This window comes from Stegostoma tigrinum, chromosome X, assembly GCF_030684315.1.
Source record: "Stegostoma tigrinum isolate sSteTig4 chromosome X, sSteTig4.hap1, whole genome shotgun sequence".
Lineage (NCBI taxonomy): Eukaryota > Metazoa > Chordata > Chondrichthyes > Orectolobiformes > Stegostomatidae > Stegostoma > Stegostoma tigrinum.
Genome location: NC_081404.1, coordinates 19176954 through 19198185, shown reverse-complemented (window position 1 = coordinate 19198185; position 21232 = coordinate 19176954). Strand labels below are relative to the sequence as shown.

At 41.6% G+C, this 21232-nt stretch overlaps 1 protein-coding gene across 1 annotated transcript in view; it reads left to right on the top strand.

Moving 5' to 3' along the window:
* Positions 1 to 21232, top strand: part of timeless (timeless circadian clock) — a 49165-nt gene that overhangs the window by 9338 nt on the left and 18595 nt on the right. The window contains exons 5-15 of the mRNA XM_048523395.2: positions 4519 to 4581; positions 4928 to 5029; positions 7562 to 7717; positions 8434 to 8567; positions 10019 to 10106; positions 11287 to 11463; positions 12621 to 12838; positions 13668 to 13771; positions 16821 to 16990; positions 17908 to 18033; positions 19312 to 19463. Of these exons, the coding sequence (XP_048379352.2) occupies positions 4519 to 4581; positions 4928 to 5029; positions 7562 to 7717; positions 8434 to 8567; positions 10019 to 10106; positions 11287 to 11463; positions 12621 to 12838; positions 13668 to 13771; positions 16821 to 16990; positions 17908 to 18033; positions 19312 to 19463 (1490 nt within the window). The remainder of the gene's footprint in view (positions 1 to 4518; positions 4582 to 4927; positions 5030 to 7561; positions 7718 to 8433; positions 8568 to 10018; positions 10107 to 11286; positions 11464 to 12620; positions 12839 to 13667; positions 13772 to 16820; positions 16991 to 17907; positions 18034 to 19311; positions 19464 to 21232) is intronic.

The following is a 21232-nucleotide window of genomic DNA, read 5'->3' as shown; positions in this document are numbered from 1 at the left end:
ATAGTTAAACTGGAAAGTGTGCAAAGAAAATTAATGAAGATATTGCCAGGACTAGTAGGCCTGAGTTATATGGAGAGATTGGCCAGGAGAGGACTTCATTCCCTGGAATGTAGGAGAATGAGGTGTGGCCTTCTAGAGGTGTATAAAATCATGTGGGCCGTAGGTAGGATAAATGTGCAGTCTTTTTCCCAGGGAAATTGAAAACTCATGGGCATAGGTTTAAGGTGAGAGGGGATAGACTTAAGAAGGACCTGAGGGGCAACTTCTTCGTGCAGAGATTGGTGTATATGGAATGGGCTGCCAGAGAAAGTGGTCGAGGCAGGTACAATAGTGACATGTAAAAACATTTGGATAGGTACTTAGATGGGATGGGTTTAGAGAGATATGGGCAATTGGAACTAGCTGGGTGGGCACCATGGTCAGTATGGATTAATTTGAGCCAAAGGGCCCATTTCCATGTTGTATTACTCTATGATTCTGGGGTTTAGCCCATTCAATCCGGGTGATTTATTCACCTCAGACCTTTCAGCTTCCCCAGCACCTTCTCCTTCATAAGGGCCACTACACTCCCCCCGTCCCCTGACTCTTGATGTTCTGGTATGCTGCTGGTGTCTTACCCTGTGAAAACTGATGCAAAGTACTTTATTCAGTTTCTCTGCTTCTCCAGTCTCATTTTCCAGCAGGCCAGTGACAACTCTTGGCACTCTCTTATCTTTTTAGATATCTAAATAAATTCTTGAAATCTTTTATATTACGAGCTAGCATATTCTCATATTTCATCTTTTCCCCCCCCTTTATTGTTTCTTTTTGTTTACTCTCTGTGCTGGTTTTTAAAAGCTTCCCAACCCTCTGGCTTCCCACTAATCTTCACCACTTTGTACCCTTTTTCTTTTGCTTTTATGCAACCCCTGACCTCCCTTGTCATCTGTGGTTGCCTCATTCTCCCTTGGGATGAATTTCTGCTGTTCATTCTGAATTACCCCCAGAAACTCCTACCATTGCTGCTGTACCATCTTCCCTGCGCAGCTGCCCTTTCAATCAACTCTGACAGCTCCTCCCCTCATGTCTTTGCAGTTACGTTTACTCAATTGTAATACTGTTACATCTGATTCCAGCTTCTCCCTCTCAAACTGTGGGGTGAATTCGATCATGTTATGGTCACTGCCCCTTGGAGTTCCTTCATTTTAAGCTCCTCAATCAAGTCTGCACTCTTTACACATCACTATATCCAGAATTGTTTGTTCCATAATGGGCTGTATCACAAGCTACTCCAAAAAAATCTTGTCGACAATCCACAAACTCCTCCTGTTGATATTCACTACCAACCTGAATTTCCTAGTCCACCTGCATATTGAAGCCCCCCAAGATTATTGTAATAGTGTCTTTCCTACATGTCTTTTTCTATTCCCTGTGTTATTTTCTGCCCAACATTCTGACTGCTGCTGGGAGGCTTGTACATAAAGGTCATTTCCATCAAGGTCATTTTCCCTTTGCGGTTCCACAACTCTACCCACACAGATTCTGTACCTTCAGACTCTATAATGTCCTCTTGCATCAAAGTAATTTCATTTCATTCCTCACTAACAAGACAACCCTACCTCCTCTGCCGGTCCTATTTAGTTCCCAGCCTTGATCCCCTTGTAGCTACTTCTCTGTGCAACCCACAATAGTGTACCTGCCAATTTCAATCTGTGCTACAAGCTCATTTACTTAGTTTCATACAGTGAGTGCATTTAAGTCAGCACCTTCAGTCCTGTGTTGACTGCCCCCCTTCTCATGTTTGTCCTCTTGTCTGCTGTGCCTGAAGTTAGGTTCCTGATTGTTTTTAAACTCTGTCCTATTGCCTGACATGGAAACTTCTCCCTCTGCTGATACCACCTCTTTTCCCCCCCCCCCCCCCCCTCACCAACCCAAAAAAAATGTTTGGTACTAGCCTGCTTCAGGTGGAGCCCATCCCATTGGAGCAGCTCCCTCCTTCCTCAGTACTGGTGCCAATGTTCAAAGAATCAAACCTGTTTTTCTCTCACCGATCTTTGAGCCACGTATTTACCTTTTTAAATCTTTTTGACCTTGTGCCAATTATCTTGTGGTGCAGGTTGTATTCCAGAGTTGATCATGTTTTTGGTTCTGCTTTCTAATTTAACCCCTAGCCACTCGTAATCTCTCAGCAGAACCTCTTTCTGCCTATATCGTTGGTACCTACATGGATCACAATAATTGGATCTTTCCCCTTCATTCCAAGTTCTTCTGCAGCCCAGATGAAATATCCTGAACCCAGGCACTTGGCAGGCAACTCAGCTTTTGGGATTCTTGATCCTGGCCACAGAAAACAGTGTCTATTCCCCTGAATGCAATATCCTCAATTACAACTAAATTTCTCTCCTCCCCATTATTGAATGGCTCCCTGTATCATGATATTATGGTCAGTTTCCTTATCCTCCCTACAGACCCCATTCTTGCTCACACAGGGAGCAAGAATCTCAAACCTGTGAGACAGGTTCAAAGGCTGAGGCTCCTTCAACACTACCTTCCTGGATATCTCTACCTGCTTTGCTCGTAGTCGCGCCCCACCCATCCCTGACCACTGACTGAATTTGAGGTAGTTAATCTAAGCAGTATGACTGCCTCCTGAAACACAGAACCCAGGTGACTCTTCTCTTCCCTGATCTATCTCTGTGTTTGGAGCTCAGACTCCAGCTCATCAGCTCTGAGCCGGAATTCCTCAGACAACTAATACTTGCTACAGATTTGGTCACTGTGAACCACAGTACGGTTCACCAGCTCCCTCATCATGCAGTTACGATACATTGCCTGGCCCTGCATCTCTATTTTAATTATTTAGTTATTATCATGATTTTTATAAATCTCCTGTGGACTTTCGGTTTGTAACCTGTAAATATTCGCCTATTTACCTTCAATCTGAAAGTAACCCAAAATAGTCAAATTACTTGCTACCCCCAACCAGTGAATTTACAGTTTACATGTGATATCAGTCTTGGGCTGGGCCTCAATCCTGCTCTTCGGTTATCCTGTTTAAAAATAACCCTTAAATTATGAGCCAAAAAAAGCAAGCACAAAATACCTTTCCCACCTTTGCATGAAATTCCCACATTGTCACCAAATTCCCAGAACTATACACTCACTCAAGATGTGATCTCTCCTTCCTAACTCTGTAAAGCTTACTGATGGTGTTATACATGATTGAATAGCCTACCAACATTTGCTGCATTGACCCTCATGAAGGCTATACACTTGCACAAGGCAATAACACCTATCAAAGTTCTGATCTAAAATGCTCCCATAATGCAGGAGGAAACAGCGATGTGTCTGTCGAGTACTGCCAGGAGAATTACTGAGCTCAACTGTGGTTTGGTGGATGATGTGAGTCAGTAGCTGGAGCTCTGGTGCTGGCTCACCAAGCGGAAGGAAGGGCAAATCATTCCTGATTCATACTTTGAGCAGCATTCACAACTCGTCACAACAGAGTCCTCCGAAAGACTGACCAGAGGTGGGACACCTGGTCAGGAAGATACCTAACTTGTCAGAAATTAAGAAATCATATTGAGGAATACAGTGACTTTCAGTTGGATTATTTAGTCTGGAAATTGTGAAGACTTTTTTTCTGTATTTTGGATTGTGGACTGAAATGGGTAAGGAACTGCTTTAAAAACCAAGGATTGTGGAAGGCTTTCAAAAAGCAAGCTACTCATGCTACTGTCAATGCTGTATACACTGTTTCTTCAACCAGTGGGGCAAGTTTAGTTGCGGGTGAACTGGCTCAAGGAAGTGTGCACCAGTGAGACTGGGCCAGTACCAAGTAGGTGACTGGTTATCGTTGGACTGTTAATCCAGATATTTAAATAATGTTCTGGGGACCAGAATTTGAATCTTGCCACGGCAGATGGTGGCATTTGAATTCAATTTTTAAAAATCTGGAATTAAGATTCTGATTAAGACCACAAATCCATTGTAGATTGTTGGAAAAACCCATCTAGTTCACTAATATCCTTTAAGGAGGGAAACTGCCATCCTTACCTGATCTGGCCTACATTTGATTCCAGATCCACAACAATGTGGTTGACTTTTAACTGCCCTCTGAGCAATAGTCAGTGACACCCTTGTCCTTTGAATGCATAAAAGAAAAAAAAACTGAAATTTGCTCCCAGTTATCTGAACAGCTTATGGGTATGAACACTCTAGCCTAGGACCATTTAGACTGCAGGAAAGGATGGCTCATAATTGTTAACCTATGACTAAAATCTATTTACTTGTAAGAGATAGTAATTCTTCTTAAGCACAGAAATCTGGTCCTTGCTTTCTATCAACTTGAATCTAAAATGGCTGGTAAATTGAGAAATATTAAGTACTTCTTTAAGATCTTTAACTTTTGTGACATCTGCAAGAATAGCAGGGCTTGAATTCTAGCTCGCTGCCCCAGTGAATTAACTTAATTGAAATTTTTATTTTTGAAGCGCTCCTAATGTCAAATGTAGTTAAACCACTGTTTTTATGTTGTAGGCTTTTGCAGATGAAAAGGTGTTTGGAGTGCTTAGTGAAAAACTCTATGATCTCTTACAGCTGGTAAGTAAAAATACAGCTTTATTTAGAAGTGTGAAAAAAGAAAAATGATCTAGTGGGTTAAAAACATCAATTGCTATGCTCCTCAACCACATACAGGTTTTGTTTTCGGTTGGTATGTGTCTTAGGCAGCACAGCAGTCGGGTTTCAGCTTCTCTGGGTTAGAGAGAAGGAACATGGCCCCATGTTTCTGTTGTTGATTACCATTCGTTGACCCTTGCTGGAGACTCTGCATGTGGATGTCCATTGGAGACAGGATTGAACTGTTTGTTTGCTGTCAGAAAAGAAAAATGCTGCTTGGTTGTGAGGTTCTTTTCTCCCTACTTAACAGATGATGTTTGTGTAACAGGATTGGGAGCAGAGGCAGGAGGAGGATAACCTACTGATTGAAAGGATCCTGTTGCTAGTTCGAAATGTTCTACATGTACCCCCTGAACCTGAGGAGGAGAAGGTCTGTTGTTTCAACTAGCCAATAGCCTTCAAGACCCTTTGTTTTCCTTTTTGGTCCTTTCGTTGTTTGACTATGTTTGTTCTGTTATTCATTACTCATTGGTTAAATGATGGACAAGCTAATATATTAATTTCTCTGTTGTAGTTAAAACAAAACCGTATCCTGTTGTTGTTATCTCCCAAAGAAGTGAATTGGCTGACTATTCCCTGCCTCTTGAAGGCAGTTGCTTACAGGTGCTTTCGGTACAAGTGGCTTCATGAACAGGTTGAAGGACTTGACAATGTGACAAGTTCAATTACCTATCAGCATGATCTGTCCTAAATACCTGTGAACCAATGAGTTAAAGTTCAAGCTGTAGGAACAAGGGAAATCATGTCTCACAAGCTTGATTGAATTTTTTTGAGGACATGACCAAGAGGCGTGGTAAATGTTGTCTACATGGGCTTTAGCAAGGCCTTTGACAGGGTTCCACGTGGTAGACTGGTTAGTAAAATTAAATCACATGGGATCCTAGGATAGCTTGCCAATTGGTTACAAAATTGGCTTAATGAAAGGAAACACAGTGGTGGTGCAGGTCATTTTTCAGACTGGAGGCCTGTGATCAGCAGTATTCCGCAGGGATCAGTGCTGGGTTCACTGTTTGTCATTTATAAAAATGATTTGAATGAGAATATAGGAAGGTGGTTAGTATGTTTGCGGATGACACCAAGATTAATGGTATAGTGGACAATGAAGAAGGTTATCTAAGAGTACAGTGGGATCTTGATCAACTCAGCCAAAGGGCTGAGGAGCGGCAGACAGAGTCTAATTCCGATAAATACGAGGTGTTGCGTTTTGGTGAGCTGAACAAGGCTAGGACTTGTATAAATAATGGTTGGGCCCTGGAGAGCTTTCCATTTGAGAACAATCGAGGGGTTCAGGTACGTAGTATTATGGACTAGACCAGACCAGACCCCCTCAAAATACATTATGAAGGTAGCCTAGACCCTAACTTTTCCTTATTTTAAAGGTAAATGTTGGGTACTGCGTTCCAAATGCAATTTGATTAGTCAAACTACTCGACGTTAAGCAAAACACAGTTTATTCAAGGACTATAGTTAAAATACAACCAAAAAAAAGAAAAATGTGGAATAACAGCTCTATTGGAAAACTTAACAGAATAATAGCTACAGTAACTATTACAAATTAACTGTTCTAATATAGTAACATCCCATAAACATACCCTTGGCAAAAGGCAAATTCAGAAAACAGATTTGTCTCGCCTATAATCCAGCAGCCCTGGAGAGAACCCTCAGCTTCTGGCTGTAATCGAGAGAGCGAAAAATAGCTTCCAATCCTTCAAGACCCAGCAGCAACTGTTACTGAAAACTAAAAATTAAAAATCCTTGATTCTGTGGATGGGAACTTGACAACGCCCATTCAGGATGCTTCGAGTGTTCCAGCTTTCGGGGGGGGGGGGGGGGGCGGGGGAGGAGAAAAACAGCCAAGGCTTCACTGCACCCCCATAACATTTTATCCCTTTTTTTGAGAAAGAAATACAATAACCTCGTAAAGCCACAGCAATGTTAGAATAGTTTTTTGAAAGTGGCATAACAGGCAGACCGGGTGGTGAAGGAGGTGTTTTGCACACTTGCCTTCATTGGTCAGAGCATTGAGAATAGCAGCTGGGGCAATACAGGACGTTGGTAAAGCTACCTTTGGAGTACTGCATACAGCTCTGGTTGCCCTGCTATAGGAATGATGTTGTTATATTGGAGAGGGTGCAGAAAAGATTTTACCAGGGTGTTATCGGGACTGGAAAGTTTGAGTTGTAGGGAGAGGCTGAAACGTTTTGTTCTGGAGCATAGGTGTTTGAGGGTTGACCTTATAGAGATCTGAAATCACGAGAGCCATAGATAAGGTGAGTGCAAAGGCCTTTTCCCTAGGGTAGGGGAGTTTAAAAACTGGAGGGCATAATTTTAATGTAAGAGCAGAAAGATTTAAAAGGGACCTGAGGGAAAACTTTTTCACACACGCAATGGTTCATATCTGGAACAAATTGCCAGAAGAAGTGGTAGATGCAGGTACAGGTCCAACATTCACAAGACATTTGGAGAGGTATATGGATAGCAAAGGTTTAGAAGAATACGGGCCAAAGGCAGGCAAACTAGTTTAGTTGTGGGAAACTTGATCGGCATGGACGAGTCGGGCTGATAGTTCTGTGTCCGTGCTGTATGACTGTAACTTGAATGATTCTGATGAAAGGTTGTTTCAGCCTAAAACATTAATTCTGTTTCTTTCACAGATGCTAACTGTTGATTTTTGGCATTTTTCAGTTTTGTTTCATAGCCGGAACTACTTTGTTGCTAGGTAAAAGGTGAAAATGGCAGAGATGAATTTTTAAAAACCGAGCACGCATGCAACCTAAGAGGCAGACTCTATTCAACATCATAACATCACATCTCAATTATATTTTACTACTTGAGTGATCAATCTTGAGTGTAATTTTGTAAACATTTCCTGTTGTTTGTGCCTGCTTTTGTTTCCAAAAAGAATATTGATGACGACGCCAGCGTGCATGACAAGGTATTATGGGCAATGCACATCAGTGGGATGGATGATCTCATTAAGTTTTTGGCAACCTCCCAGGAGGAGCAACAGTGGGCCATGCACATTCTGGAAATAATCTCCCTCATGTTCAGAGATCAGGTCAGTACTGGATATGATCTGGGGCAGAAGGGAAAACAGTCTAATTAGTGAGAGTGCAAAGAATTCTATGGCAAGATTTTAAAGAACCAGAGAGTTATCCCCAGTGCCCAAATTCAATCCCTCAATCAGCACCAAAAAAAACAGATGATGTGGTCATTATCTGTGTTTTTGGATCTTGTTCTATACAAATTGCTTGATGCATTTCCTACTTTCCAACAGTGATTACACTTCACTGGGCTCAATTAGATGATCGGCATTTTGGGACATCTGTAGCACATTTCATGACAAGAATAAATACAAGTTTTTCCTCTGTGTTCCACGTAAGGAGAGAATTGCCCTGAGCTGCTTCTGAGTACCTTTTAGTAGTGAGTGACTTTAACAAAGTGCTGGAAACAGGTTTCCCATGTGGCCCTAGGAGAGAATGTTTGTTTAGTTTATGTTTTTGTTTTGCCATCACCAGATCTTGTTCAGGTACTGAGGCAAATATTTTTTCACTGCCCTTTCTTGAGACTGGCAGTCAAGTATTGAACCTAGGGACCTGCTGTTTGTGACTCCGTAGCATACTTAATTCTGTACGTACCAACTGAGTTACCAGCACAAAAGTCATCATTTTAAGGGCGGTGCAGAAAAAATAAAGTTGTTGGTCACAGTTCGATTTTTGGCAAATGGAGTGAAGAATTTGAACAGAGCGATTAATTTGGGAATTTTTCCTATAGAAACCTGACCAACTTGCCATGACAGGGCAAGCAAAACCTATGGAGCAGAAAGAAAAGGAGTCCAGAGAGCTTGAAATCTTAAAGCAGAGAGAGCTAGCAGCGAAGAAGCAAAGAACCTTTGAAAGAGGAACCAGGTGAGAATCCAGATGGGTGAAATATTACCCAGGTTTTGAGTTGCAGAGGACCCTTTGCACAAACTGGAGTGATGTGCTTGACTTGAAAAAGCACAAGTAGTAGAGTGGAACCACCATGTTAATTTCATGTGTTTTCCCTGCATTCCCTTCAAGTCCTAGCACCGTAGAAATGAGATAGAGATCTGGAGTGGTGCATGGAAGGAAATCTAGAATTTGTGGCCTAGGCAGTTGAATGGCCCCCAATGGTGAAGCAATTACAACTGGGTGTGCAAAAAGGCCAGAATCAAGAGGTGCACATATACTGTGGAGGGTTGTGGGGCTGGAAGAGGTTACAGAGGTAGAGAGGAAGAAGGACATGGATTTGAACACCTGGAGAATGTGTTCCTTGACCAGCAGCCCCAGTAAGTCAGAAAGCATGGGATGATAGGGAAATGGTACTTGCTATGAGTTGAGACATGGGCAGCAGAATTGATTATGAACGTAAGTATTAAAAGTCTGGAATTAAGAGTCTAATGATGACCATGAAACCATTATTGATTGTCAGGGAAAAATCCATCTGGTTTATTAACACCCTTTAGGGGTGGAAACTGCAATCTTTACCTGGTCTGGCCTCCATGTGACTCCAGACCTACAGCAACATGGTTGACTCTGAACTGCCCTCTGGGCAATAAATGCTGGCTTAGTCAACGGTGTCCACATCCCATGGAAATTAGGAAATATCTTTTTCTTAAAGTCTCCTATTGGAAGGATCTTTAACCAAGCTGACAAAATTTTGACATAAGTGATAGTAAAAAATGTTAGCATTGGATGTGAGTTTGCTCGCTGAGCCAGAAGGTTAGTTTTCAGACGTTTCGTCACCATTCTAGGTAACATCATCAGTGAGCCTCCGGTGAAGCGCTGGTGTTATGTGCGGCTTTCTATTTAGGTTTCCTTGAGTTGGTGATGTCATTTCCTGTTCCTTTCTCAGAGGATGGTAGATTGGCTCCAAATCAATGTGTTTGTTGATGGAGTTCCGGTTGGAATGCCATGCTTCTAGGAATTCTCGTGCGTGTCTCTGTTCACGAGAATTCCTAGAAGCATGGCATTCCAACGGGAACTCCATCAACAAACACATTGATTTGGAGCCAATCTACCATCCTCTGAGAAAAGAACATGAAATGACATCACCAACCCAAGGAAACCTAAACAGATAAATAGAAAGCGGGACATAACACCAGCGCTTCGTCGGAGGCTCACTGATGATGTTACCTAGAATGGTGACGAAACGTCTGAAAACTAAACCTTCCAGCTCAGCGAGCAAGCTCACATCCAGAAACTCAACCTGAGCTACAAATCTTCTCAAAACTTGCTAGCAACATTTTCTTCTGTCCCTGCTCTTCCCGCCCCACTGTGAACCTTGTTGCTTTACTTTGTCACCAAATCTTTACCAAATGTAACTTTATTTGTTTTAGGCATTCTCGTTTTGGCGGTACATACCTCATACAAGGCTTGAAGTCAATCGCAGACAGAGATATTGTTTGCCACATGGGTATCCACAAAGTAAGTAAAAATGTTACCTGTATATAGGTGTTTTACAAACTGTTTCCTGTGTTCCCACTTACAGCTACGCCAACCAGTTCAGTAGGGTAAGAGACAGTATAGCAAACAATATCTGAGCATTAATACTTCAGAAAGTTTTGATGCAGTACTCCAGGGTTAGGTCTTTGTTTTTATTTTGATTATAATTAATCTGCAAAAAAAAGAGTTGGTAGCAAACATTTAAAACAAAAATCACAGCTTTCTCCAGGGCAATTAGAAATGGACAATAAATGCTGATCTTGACAGTGATGCTCTCAACATTGAATGAATTTTCAAACTAAGTCAAAATTGCACAAAAGATGGCAATCTTGATTTGATGTGTTGTTGGTAGTGGGTTTTTAAACTGTCTTTGATTGAGAGAAGTACTGGTGACTTATAATTTCAAATCTGAGATTCTTTAAGTGAAAAATCTGCATTTAATATTATTTATATTGCTTGTGGTTGTTAATATTTACTAAGAGTTTTAACAATTCCTTTGACAATTGTTGTATTGTATTATTCCCTAGGAATGTGTGCTGTTTTTAAGAAAAAAAAGTAAAAAGCATAATTGAAGTCCCATGATGCAGATTCAGTAACTGGCATATGTTCCAAAATAATTTTTCTCCCAAACTCTTCATGCAAGCTTAGAAAGTGAGAGTCACAGCTGAACCCAATCCTTACTCACCAGATATGTATGCTGTCCATCTTTATATTGGGTATAACAAAATAATCATTTGGGGCAAGAATTTTGTCTCAATTTTCTTTATCCCCTTTGGCACCCCATTTGATTGGTGCTTTCAGTACCACATTTTGTGCTGTGATTTCCAATATTGCAGTTTTAAAAAATTCAAAAAAATACAATGAATCTGACATCGTAGAAATCTGTCATCATCAAAATTTGCTTGAGCAGGTTACTCAGAAGTTGATCACCAACTGTGTTAAAAGCTGTACATTCTCCCCATAGGAGGGCAGCCTGCTCACTCAAAGTCACGAGGTGAGGCTGAGGCTGATAAAATTACTTGGCCAGAGCCACAGTTTTAGGGCATTGATCATCTGGAACTGAGTGTGAAGAATCCAGGCTAGATAGGAGGTGTTGTACGTTAATTTTTCACTCTACCTGATCAGCTTCAACACTTAATATTTGATTTATGCATTTTCTCAGTTGAAAAATTACAGCCATGACACTGGCAAGAAGACCAACAGAGTGCCAAAAAGAAAACAAGCAGCAAAAGAGGTGGAGAAGAAACATCGTTCTGCTCTGAATGTCAGACTGTTCCTGAAGGAATTCTGTCTTGATTTCTTAGAAAACTGTTACAACCGACTCATGTATGTAGTAAAGGTAAGTTTGCGATGTGAAGAAGCATGAAAACTATTATTTTATAAGAAGAAGACATCTATTATCCTTGTTCTTCTAGGGGGTAGAGTCTACAGGTTTGGAAGGTACTATCTAAGAAACCTTAGTGAATTGCTGCAGTGCGTCTTGGAGGTAGTGCACATTGCTGCTATTGAGCAGTTGTGGAGAGAGTGAATGATTGTAAATGTGGTGCTAGTCAGGTCGATTGCTTTGTTCTGGATGGTGTTGAGGTTCTTGAGTGTTTTTGGAATTAAATTTATCCAGGCAAATGAGAATTATTCCCTCACACTCCTGACTTGTTCTTTGTAGATGATGGACAGGCTTTGAAGAGTCAGGAAGTGAATTACTCACTGCATGATTTCCAGCCATTGACCTGCTCTTGTAGCCCCAGTACTTGTATGGCAAGTCCAGTTCAGCTTCTGATCAATGGTGACCTCCAGGATGTTGATCATGGGAGATTCAGTGATGGTAACGGCATGGAATATCAAAGCGGTGATGGTTAGATTCTCTCTTGTTGGAGATAGTTGTTGCCTGGCACTCATGTGGCATGAATGTTACTTGCCACTTGTCACCTCAAACTGGTCCAGATCTTGCTGCATTTGGACTTGTACTGCTTCAATATCTGAATTGTGATATCGGGAGTTATGAATGATATTGAATGTTATGTAATCATCAGCGACCATAATGGAGGAAAAGTCATTGATGTTGACGATGGAAGAGCCCTGGACACTAACCTTGAGGAGCAGGATAGTAACCTCTCCCTCCTCTGGAAGGTTTATGTTTTAGAAAATATTAGTGAACTGAGAAGTTTTATTTGAAGAAGCTTTGTTTGAGGTCTCTAGCTGATGTGCAAGTTCTGCTATTAGAATTCTTTTTTAAAGTGTGTTTGCTTTGTCCTCACTATTATTAGTGAGATCTAAATAATCTGGTACGGGAAACTGCTCAAAGAGAGCGCTGGATGACGCTATCTAACTCTAACATAAAGAGTACAGTGGACCTTTCTTGCAGCTGGAAGAACTCAGTAACTTGACAAACTTTAAATGTTCCCAGGCAGACATGACTGAAAGATGCACCTAAAAACAGGAATTGTAGATGGATGCAGAGACTTCTAATGTATCAGAATGTACTTCTACCATTTCCAGGACAACCTCATTCGCGAGAAGGCACAACAGTACGATGAAACCTACTACCTCTGGGCAGTGTCATTCTTCATGGAGTTTAATCGGGTGTACCAGTTCCGTCCTGAGCTAGTGTCAGAGACAGTCAGCATTCGAACGTTTCACTTTGTGGAGCGAAATATTACCAACTACTATGAAATGATGTTGACTGACAAGGCAGCAGCTGGTTCCTGGTCAAGACGGTATGGTGGATTAATACTAACTATTGAAATCTCTTAGTTTACCAACCATTTCTATTAATGTTATTGGGGCAGAGATGAAATATTGGGCACATTTAGCTTCTCCTAAGTTCTATTCTTTTGCATTTATCATATTGTCATTTATCTTTTCCTTGTTCAGTTCTATGCCATTTTCACTTAAGTTTTTTGTGGGGTAAGGTCCTGTGCTAGAGATAGTAAGTAGAAGCGTCTAGGCCCAAAATGTCAGCTTTCCTGCTCCTCTGATGCCGCTTGGGCTGCTGTGTTCACCCAACTCCACACCGTGTTATCTTGGGTCCTTTGCTAGCCTTCTTTTACATTACCATGGTGAAAGCCATGACACTTTTTAAATCCAAGGTTGTTCCATCCAGTCATTGTGTTTTTAATGTTGTCCTAATATTGTGAGCACAAATTGGATTTGACCAGGTACTTTCTTGGCCTTTTGCTCAGTTCTACACCAGGCAGTGTGAGTTTGCGTTGAAGTAATGGAGCATTGAGTAATTCTTTTTGACTTTATATTATAACTGTCTCCCTGATTGTATCATCACCTACCATTCCATCCCTTCTAAGACACCTCTTAAGATGGAGCCTTCTCTGGTTGCTGGTTCAAATTATGTGAGAGAAAATCTTGGCCTCAGTGCCAAGAGTGCAATTTCTTCAAATATTTCTACACTCCCAGTAATTGCCAAGGTGACATTGGTGAACCAACTGTCTTCATTATCTGTGGGTCTTGCTACAATTGTTTGTATCATCCAATATGCAACCAAAGAAAGTGACAAGTTGATACTTTAAAACAACTCTCCTTTTCTTTCAGAATGCATCTTGCGCTGAAAGCTTACCAAGAACTGCTCAACACAATCAATGAAATGGACCACTCCAAGGATGAAAATCTGAGAGAGAGTGCCAGAGTTATCAAATGTAGGTTTCCTTTAAGGTGCCATAAAAATTCAGTTTACAGGATGTTGGAGCTGTGCTAGGGACACAGGTTTGATTTCAGCCTCAGGTGTCTGAGGGCAGGGTGGAATGAATGTTCCATTCGTAATTCCATATGCTTGTCCAAGAGTTTACACATTCACCCCGTGTCTGTCTGGGTTTCAGTTGGGTGCTCGGGTTTCCTCCCACAATCCAAAGATGTGCAGGTTAGGTGGATTGGTCATGGTAAATTGTCCCGTAGTATCGAATGATGTGCAGGCAATTCGTAAAGCAGAAGTACAAAGGGATCTGAGAGTGTTGGTCCAGGATTCTCCTAAAGGTTAACTTGCAGATCGAGTCTGTGATTAAGAAAGCAAATGTAATGTTGTCGTTTATAGAACATTACAGCACAGTACAGGCCCATCGGCCCTCTGTTGTGCCAACCTGTCATGCCAATGTGAAGCCCATCTAACATACCCTATTCCATGTACGTCCATATGCTTGTCCAAGAGGGTTGGAATATAAAAGCAGCGATGTGCTTCTGAGACTTTATAAAGCTCTAGTTAGGCCTCATTTAGAATACTGTGTCCAGTTTTGAGCCCCACACCTCAGGAAGGACATACTAGCCCTGGAGCATGTCCAGCGGAGATTCATACGGATGATCCCTGGAATGGTAGGTTTACCGTATGATGAATGGCTGAGGATCCCGGGTATGTATTCATTAGAGCTTAGAAGGTTGAGTGGAGATCTAATAGAAACTTACAAGATAACGTATGGCTTAGAAAGGGTGGATACTGGGAAGTTGTTTCCGTTAGGTGGGGAGACTAGGACCCGTGGGCACAGCCTTAGAATTAGAGGGGGTCAATTTAAAACGGAAATGAGGAGACATTTCTTCAGCCAGAGAGTAGTGGGCTTGTGGAATTCATTGCCACGGAGTGCAGTGGAGGCCGGGACGTTAGACATCTTCAAGGCAGAGATTGATAAATTCTTGATCTCACAAGGTATCAAGGGCTACAGGGAGAGTGCGGGTAAGTGGAGTTGAAATGCCCATCAGCCATGATTAAATGGCACAGTGGACTTGACAGGCCCAATGGCCTTCAATCCTCTCCTATGTCTTATGGTCTGTGTGGAGTTTGCACATTCACCCCGTGTCTGCCTGGGTTTCAGTTGGGTGCTTGGGTTTCCTCCCACAATCCAAAGATGTGCTGGTTAGGTGGATTGGTCACGGTAAATTGTCCCATAGTATCGAATGATGTGCAGGCGAGGTAGATTAACCATGGGAAATGCGGGATTACAGGGATAAGGTAGGGGTGGGTCTATGTGGGATGGTCTTCAGAGGGTCAGTGCAGACCTAATGGGCTGAATGGCCTCTTTGTGCACTGCAGAGATTTTATGATTCTATGACCTGAAAACCTGTAAAATGGAATGTTCATTCCACCCTGCCCTCAAGTAGCTGACCTTTGCTTTTGATATGGTTCTCTGGTGTGCTCTGACACCTCATGCCCATTATTCATGTGTAAACCTAGCCCAGGAAGTTGTCATTGTATGCCTTACATTATGACATCTGTTGGAATCTGGTTGTTAGAGTGACTCATGGGTATGTGCTGGTGTCTGTTTGTGTGTAACAGATTGTCGGCAGTTGGATGTCTTCTTTACATAATTCAATAGGTAACGCTACATGTCTTGTGGTTTGTTACTGCTATTGTAACAAGTTACATCCAGGCCCCTCACAGTGCCTTTACAAATTTGGGGTCAGTTCAATACTCGGTTCTGTCGTTTGGAGTCTCTGAATTGTCCCAGCTCAGTCTGATTGAGGTGCGGCTTTGAAAGGGAAGGGGAGAGGGATGTATGTGATCAGAAGGACAAATAGCCCTTAAGGAAAAACTGCAAGTTGCATCCTTAATGTCCTGGGGAGTGTCTGGTTTGGAATCTTTATTAGTTGGCAGTCCTGGTACTTGTCTTGCCATCAGTTCCAACACTGCTTGCAGATGCGATTCTAGCTGAACCCAGTGTTCACTGAGTTTTCACAGTTGGCAGCCAAAATCACTACAATGTAATTAGAGGTATGACTTTCAGTTATAAATCTTGCCTGAGTTCAGGTTATGAATAATATCACAAAATGCTAATATCCTATCACAAAAGCTTTGGGATCTTGGTTCAGCTGTGATTCTATCAAGTTGAGGCTGATTTGTGTACAATATACAACATCGCACTAGAACTAAAACTGGTGCCGTGTGATATTCATGCATTTTGATGCTCTCACATCAGGGAAACGGTGGGGCTTTTCAGTAGATGAAGGTTGTGGTGAGGGCGAAGGGTCATGTGGAAAGCTTGTAGTTATAACCCTATTGGAAAAGTAGATGTGGTGCAAGGTGATAACTTTTCATCTTGAAATAATGTGATTTTGTTTTGTACATCTGTAGTTCTGGTTTATAAAGATTCACTGGAAGCTTTTGTCTTACTCTTTCACAAGGTAGTACCAGTGCTGTCGTCATTGAGATGCAGGGCATGCTGTCATGGTCCTTTCTTCTCCCTCTCCCTCATTCCTTTACTAAGTTACTTACCTCCATTGTACCACCGTTGGGAGCTTCCATATGGTGTTAGCTAGTTCCTTATGAGGATGATGCCCTCAAATGTTTTTAACAGCTGTATTTATGGTGCCATGGTTGGAGATCACCCAGTGTAAGATGAATGACTATTAGATGGGAGTCTTGGCCTTTTTCTTTTCAGGATAATTTCTTCATTAACAAGCCAATAGTTGATACTTTTTCATTTGTAAAGTGGAGTTTCCACTCCCCACCCTGTCCCACTTAAGCAAACCTCAGTCAACATCATTCGTGAGTTGATACTTAAAACAAAAGACTAGCACAGAAACTAGAGAAACTGAAATTGTTCTCCTTTAAACAGAAAGGGTTAAGGAAAAATGATCGAAACAATTTACATAAAAGAGTTGTGTGGGGGAGGGGGGGAAGCTTGACTATCAAAGGAAATGGGTTTCATTTGGAAATCTGCATATCCAGTTGGCTGATGACTGTACAACTTGTTCCTTTTGCAGGTAATATCTTCTATGTTATGGAGTTCCGAGAATTGTTCTTAACATTGTTCCGAAAATATGATGCAACCAAGCAACCCAAGTCATTCCTGAAGGATCTCATTGAAACGACCCATCTTTTCATCCGGATGATTGAGAAATTCTGTAAAGGCCAGAGCAACCTTTTTGTGCAGGTCATGTTTGTGTTTGGCTTGCATATTGTGCTTTACATTTTACAGAATTTACGCATTTTTCTGAATTATGTGTCTCCTAAACTAATGACTAGCTTTCAGGGCAAGTTTTTAAGCTGCATCCTTTCTTGAAGATGTAGAGTCTCTTCTGGAGTACTGAGTAACATCCTCTGCCCCCTTAAATCATACCAATGGGTTTTGACTAGAGGACATTATAATCAAGCCTAGTCCTGTCGTCACCTGGTATCCATGCAGAAAACTTGGCTTGTTCTTCTAACCAGTAAGCTGAAGTCAGAAAGTTCAGCACAGACCAAGAATTACCCAAATCTACCTCAGTACCACACAGCTCATTGACCTGCAGTGTTATCTGGGGAGCTTATTGTAAGGTAAATTTCTGTACAAAGAATGTGCAACTCTGGAGCTCACCAATCCTTCTCCCATATATTCCTATAGCTTCATTTGTAAGATCGCTGAAAACAAGGATGGAATCAACAGCAGCAACAACTTTAATTGATACAGCACCTATAACATAGTAAAACATCCCCTGGACACTTCACGGAGCTTTATCAGACGAAATATTGACACTGAGTCACCCAAGGAGATATTAGGGACTGGTGATGGAAGATTGGTCAAAGGTTGGGTTTAAGGAGCAATTTAGAGGGGAGAGAGGGGTTTAGCAAGGGCATTATTGAGCTTGGGGCCCTTGCAACTGAAGATGCATCCACTAGCTGTGGAGCGATGGAAATTGAGGGGATGTGCAAGAATCCAGAATTGAAAGAGTTCAGAGATCCTGGAGAGTTGTAGGGGTTGCATATGTAAGGAGGAGTGGTGAGGGACCACGAAGAGATTAGAAATGAAAGGCCTGAGGAGTGTTGTTGCTGCTGACACAACTGTTTAATTATTCCTGTTTGTTAAAACAGAAAAAAAAGTTCAAAAGGAAGAAGTCAAAATCAAAGAAGTTTGCTTCTATTTCATCAGAAAAATCCCAAGAAGAACTCGAGGAAATCTGGAAACGAACATTGGAGGAGCTCGACAAGTGTGCAGAGGTATGTACCTATTATAGTTGAAGTCTTCTTTGATTAGGCAATTGTAATAACCAGTGCTGCTGAAGAGCAGATCAATCTATTTGTTGAGTGGTATGGTTGAGAGTTGGGACATTTCTTCATTTGGTATAAGTTTTCCCCAAAGGCTCTAAAATGTACTGAAGTATGGTGTCACAGGCATTAGATGTCCTTCAGTACCAAACCTAAACAACCATCTTTCATTTATGAATTTAGACAGTAAATGTCAGCAGGATATTTACCAATCAATAAACATAACAGTCCAGTTGGATTGAGACCTCACCTGATGTCCATACTGTACTTTACAGCAGAGATCACTGCTCAGTGATCAGGGCCAGGATCCTCATTGCTGCAATCAATTCAAAGCCAACCAAGGATCAAACTTGTTTTTTATCGTGATTAATGGGCCTAGAGTGAGGAGATGTAGATATAACTAAAAGAAATGAAGAAAGGAATTCCATTTTTTATAAAAGTGCTTTTTCCTATCATATGGTGTCCCGAAGTGTTTCACATTAACTAAAATACATTTGAAATGTAGTCTTTATTTCAATGTAGGGAAGGTAAGTTGTACAAAATCTCAAATATTGTGATCAGCAACCAGGTAATTTGTTGTAGTGATGTTGATTGATAAATATTGACCCCAGGAAAATTGGGGAAAACCCTCCTCAGCGCTTCTTCCAAACAGTGCCATTTGGGCTTTTATTATCAGCCTGAGAAAGAAGATTCTCCTTTTGGTTAATGTTTGGTTTGAAAGATTAACCTCTGACAGTACAGTACCTTCTAGATGCAGTACTAAAGTGACAACCTGGTTGTGTGCTCAAATCCTAACAAGTCTTGAGTCACTGACCTTTGAACTGATGTGGGAGTTTGACTGCTGCACCACAGCTAGAGAGTAGGAGAAAGATGTGAAACCTAAGGGCAATATCTTGAGTTAAGTGTTAACATAGGCTCGGGTTTTTGAACGAAAGGGGGAACAAAGCAATGTAGGAACTGCTTGATTGGACTGCTGTCAAAAGTGAAAAGCTGGCACAATCCTTACTGCACAGCAGTGGTACTTCACTTTTTAAAAAAGTGCATTGAATACTTGACATCCAAACTTTCTGTATTCCTTTTAATGGTTCTTCTGCAAGAAGATCTAAGGTTTTGACCTGCGTAAGTTGTTGACCTCCCCTTGTTCTCATGAGCCATCTCCTCCAATTCCACTCCAGCACACAGAATTGCTGGTTTCCTAAGCTGATGAATTGAATGTGTCTTGTTTTCCAGGGCCAAGACCCTCTGTCTGACGATGTTGTTCCATTTGATGCTGCTTTGGAAATCCCTGTGGAAGAGCAGCGTGCTGAAGCAATGATACGTATTCAAGATGCACTCTTGGCTGGCAAAGCTGCAGAGGCTCTTGTGCTTCTCCGAGCTGCACGGTAACTATGTGTTATGAGCTTTGAAGTGTTAACAAAATCCTGACCTTGAGGATGAGGCATTTTTTTACCAAATGGTGGATTATTGATGACTTGACTATGAATTCCACAATTTGAAATGTTTTTCCTACCTCTCCCTCCTGCTTTCTGCAGTCTGCTGCTTTGCTTCTCACATTCATTTTGAGCATGTGCTTTATTCTCTCATGACTGATCCTGTCCTTTGTCTCCCCTTATTGGTTGCCTTGGACAGTACTAAAACAACAGCCATCATTGGTAAAGTAGTTACGCACCAGATTACCAAGCATCTGCTTGCTTTGTGTGAGTAGAGTTCTTTTTGTTGGGTCTTATTGGTGGTTTTTGTTCTAGAGGTGGAGGGTAAAGCAGGCACGTTGTCTACACTTGAAGCTTAAGGTGCAAGGTTTTGCACCTGTTTGTGTTGTTCCTGACTAGGAAAATTGATGGATTTTGATTAGATCTAATTTAGAAAATGGCACCCACAGCCTTTTAAAAAGCTATGGGTGTTCTGCTGAAACCAAAGCAATATACGGCCACATCATGCAAAAAAATAGGTAGGGCTGGGTGAGGAACATCACCGTCCACTAGAATCCTACCTTCACAGTTTCACATCTGTTTCCAGCAGTGGGTTAACAAGTCAGTGATTGATTGCTATTGGGCTGGCTCTGACAGCCATTCTGAGATTGAGCTGAACTGGAAAAGAACAGCGAAAATGACAGAGCTCCATGGCCCCCAAGCTCTTTGCTGGCCCAACATGAGCTTCTGATCATGTTGGCTGCCAAATAAAGGGGACAAAACTTGACCTCCTCGCTTGCTTTGCTTGGGTTCATATCCTGTGAACATAGGTACAGGCGTATGCCATTTCATCCCATTGAACCTGTCTCTCAGTTCTGTTCCTTTACAATGAGGTAACTGAAAGGTCAGTAACTTGGCCAGATCAGAGGATTGTTAAACTTAGAAGTCCAAAGGTTAGCTCAGCTGCATTCATCTTCATAGTATTTTTACGATTTCTAGTATGTTAGATAATGTGCGAAAGTTAGTTGGTTCAATGATTGCAGTTTAACTTGTTAATAAGTGAACAAATCCAGTATTAAGTAATTAGAAACTGCAATGATTATTAAATGATTGCTACCGGTATTGAGAATCTGTGCCATTAAACTTGCCAGGAATGTGGTCGGATATGGACATTATTCTATCACTTTCGCTGATCAGTTTTGATTTGAGCTTGTCTTTGTTCACTGTGCTATAATGTGTAAATGTTGAAGTGCTGAACCCCCTTAAATGATTTTATCAAAACTGCATTGGTCCATAGTCTTGATAGTAATAAAAGGCAAACGGAATATTAATTTTCCACCCATTTAATTGCACCCACATAAAAAGTCCGAGAAGTATTTGCATTTCACTACAGATCATAAAACTGCTGTAATTACATGATTCTTTCCCACAAAATATTTCAGACCTTTTTGCTTCAGTTATTAATTTTTGTACTACTTTTGTGTTCAGACACTCTTGTCCCTGTGAATCAGGGCTCAAAATACACAGGGCTGGAAAGCAAATTTGTCCCCAGAAGCCATCAAAATGTCCAGGAAGCTGCAAGTGGTAGCAGTGAGGAAATTGCCAGGGGGCCAAGGCTGCCTTTTCCCAAGAATTGCTTGTTTTTCTGGGGGCCAGACCTTTTGGGAAGGGCCATACTTTATCCGGTGGCCACTTGAGCCATCTGCTGGGGGAGCGCTAGCCTCAAGGGGTGGAGGGTGAAA